Source organism: Zeugodacus cucurbitae, chromosome 3, assembly GCF_028554725.1.
Source record: "Zeugodacus cucurbitae isolate PBARC_wt_2022May chromosome 3, idZeuCucr1.2, whole genome shotgun sequence".
In the NCBI taxonomy this organism is placed as follows: Eukaryota; Metazoa; Arthropoda; class Insecta; order Diptera; family Tephritidae; genus Zeugodacus; species Zeugodacus cucurbitae.
Window position 1 is genome coordinate 31,852,921 of NC_071668.1, and position 2,329 is coordinate 31,855,249.

General features: G+C 43.8%; 1 protein-coding gene across 1 annotated transcript; it reads right to left on the reverse strand.

Moving 5' to 3' along the window:
- Positions 1 to 288: 288 nt before the first annotated feature.
- Positions 289 to 1,782, reverse strand: LOC114805108 (uncharacterized). Its single transcript, XM_029045663.2, has one exon. It carries the CDS (start codon positions 1,780 to 1,782, stop codon positions 289 to 291), a length of 1,494 nt encoding a protein of 497 aa, XP_028901496.2.
- Between the last annotated feature and the right edge of the window lie 547 nt (positions 1,783 to 2,329).

The window sequence follows — 2,329 nt, forward strand, 5'->3', positions numbered from 1 at the left end:
CTTGCGTACGGAGATCAACTACGCGTATATGACCGTCGGAGCCGTAATAAAGTTTCTTTATGCGACCTAGTCGCCATTCCGTAGGGGGTAGACATTCATCATGAATGAGGACACAGTCTCCAAGCTTTGGCGTCTGTTGTGCTGTTTTCCAGCGGTACCTCTTGTGGAGGTCCTTTATATAATCTTCTTTCCATCGACGGCTAAAATTGTGATGGAGAATTTTAATTCTTTCCCATCTATTTATTAAGAATAGCGACGCCACGCTTGGCTCAGGCCACACCTGATGACTCAGGCCAAGATGGGTGCTCCTTTAAGAAAATGCCCTGGAGTTAAGGCTGTGAGATCGGAGGGATCTTGCGAGAGTGCAGTAAGAGGCCGTGAATTGAGAACGGCTTCAATTTTAGTTAGTAATGTTGCAAATTCTTCATAGTTGAATTTATGGTTGCCAGCTATTTTTTTGAAGTGGGATTTAAAGCTTTTTACAGCGGATTCCCATAAACCTCCCATGTGTGGAGCGCTTGGGGGAATGAATTGCCAATTGATGCCTTGGGGAGCATATTTCTGTACAATTTCAGGTGAGACTTGTTGTATAAATTCCACAAATTGTCTTTCAGTGGCTCTTTGAGCCCCTATAAACGTTTTGCCATTATCGCTCATGATTTTGGAGGGAAAACCACGACGTCCGACAAAGCGAGCAAATGCCGCGAGAAAAGCCTCTGTCGTCAGATTCGTGCATAGCTCAAGGTGTACTGCTTTTGTCGTAAAACAGACAAAAACAGCCACATAGTCTTTCATGAGGGTGGGAGATCTTAGCATGGACGCCTTTATCTGAAAAGGCCCTGCAAAATCGACACCTGTGATAGTGAAGGGCAGAGCGAAATTGCAGCGTTCCGGTGGAAGTGCTGCCATAATCTGTGTTCGCATTTTCTGCTTATGCATAGTGCAGATCTTGCACATGAAGATGCATTTCTTTATTTTTGGCTTAAGACGGGGAATATAGTACTCTTGACGGACTATCTGTTGCATGAGGCGATGTTCGGCGTGTAGCATCAGAATATAATGAAGAAAGAGTGTGGTAAATGGAGACCTCTCTGGTATGATTATCGGGTGGCGTTCATTGTATGTTAGGCTTGAGTTTGCAAGCCGACCATTCGCTCTAAGAAGACCTTTCGTGTCTAGGAAAGGATTTAGAACTAAGAGTGAACTTTTTCGATCAATGGGATTTGATTCTCTCAATAATGTTATTTCGCGGCTGAAGTAGCGCATTTGAGTCGATGCGATAAGAGCGACCTTTGCTTTTTGTAAGTCAGAGTGCGTCAATGTTCCGCATTGAGAGTATGTTGCTCCTTTAATTCTAATTTTGAGCCGTTCTACGAATTTGAACATATAGGCGACTACTCTGAGTGCCCTTGGGAACGATGAGAACCGTTCAAGGATGTCATTATCATCCAGTGTGGTATGATAAGTGGCGATTTTGCGACCTTCTGGGGCAAGTATGTTGCGCATAGGCGATTGTGGCCAAGAATCGTGAGATTCTGTTAACCATCGGGGGCCATTCCACCAGAGGGTGGTGGTGGCGAGATGCAGAGGTTTGCATCCTCTTGTCCCTAGATCAGCAGGATTGTCAGCGCTGGCTACGTGTCGCCAAGTGGCTGATCCTACTAGGTCAAGTATTTGAGATGTTCGGTTAGAAATATACGTTTTCCACGCATGGGGTGGTTTTTCTAACCAAGCTAGAACTATTTCGGAATCGGACCAGAGATATAATTTATTTATTGCCATGTTCAAATGGGTATGTACCACGGATACTAGTTTGGCTAGTAGCAGTGCGCCACAGAGTTCTAGTCGTGGTAGACTTAGTGTTTTTAGAGGAGCAACTTTTGCTTTTGCTACTAGTAGGTGACATGTAGTTGCTATATCGCTTTGTGTGCGCACATATATAGTGGCACAATATGCCTTTTCAGAGGCGTCGCAAAAGCCATGTAGTTCGATTTTGTATTCGGGGGAATAGTGTACCCACCGTGGTATTTGTATCTGAGAAATGTCGTTCAGATTATTAGCAAACTGGGACCATTTTTCTAAGCGAAGAGGTTTCACTTGTTCTTCCTAATCGGTTCCGTCTAGCCACAATTCTTGAATTAGGATTTTCGCTTGTATCATAATTGGCGAAAGCCATCCTGCGGGGTCGAAAAGTTTTGCCACAGAGGACAAAATTTGTCTTTTTGTTATGGCGGATATTGCGGAAATTGACTCTGTAGTATATGAAAACTTATCAGATATCGCATTCCATTGGATGCCTAGTGTTTTTGTTGTACTTTCCTTTTCGAAT

What these genes read in the sequence shown, in the direction of transcription:
- LOC114805108 (XM_029045663.2), bottom strand. Translation starts at nt 1,782, where the DNA reads ATGGCAATAAATAAATTATATCTCTGGTCCGATTCCGAAATAGTTCTA.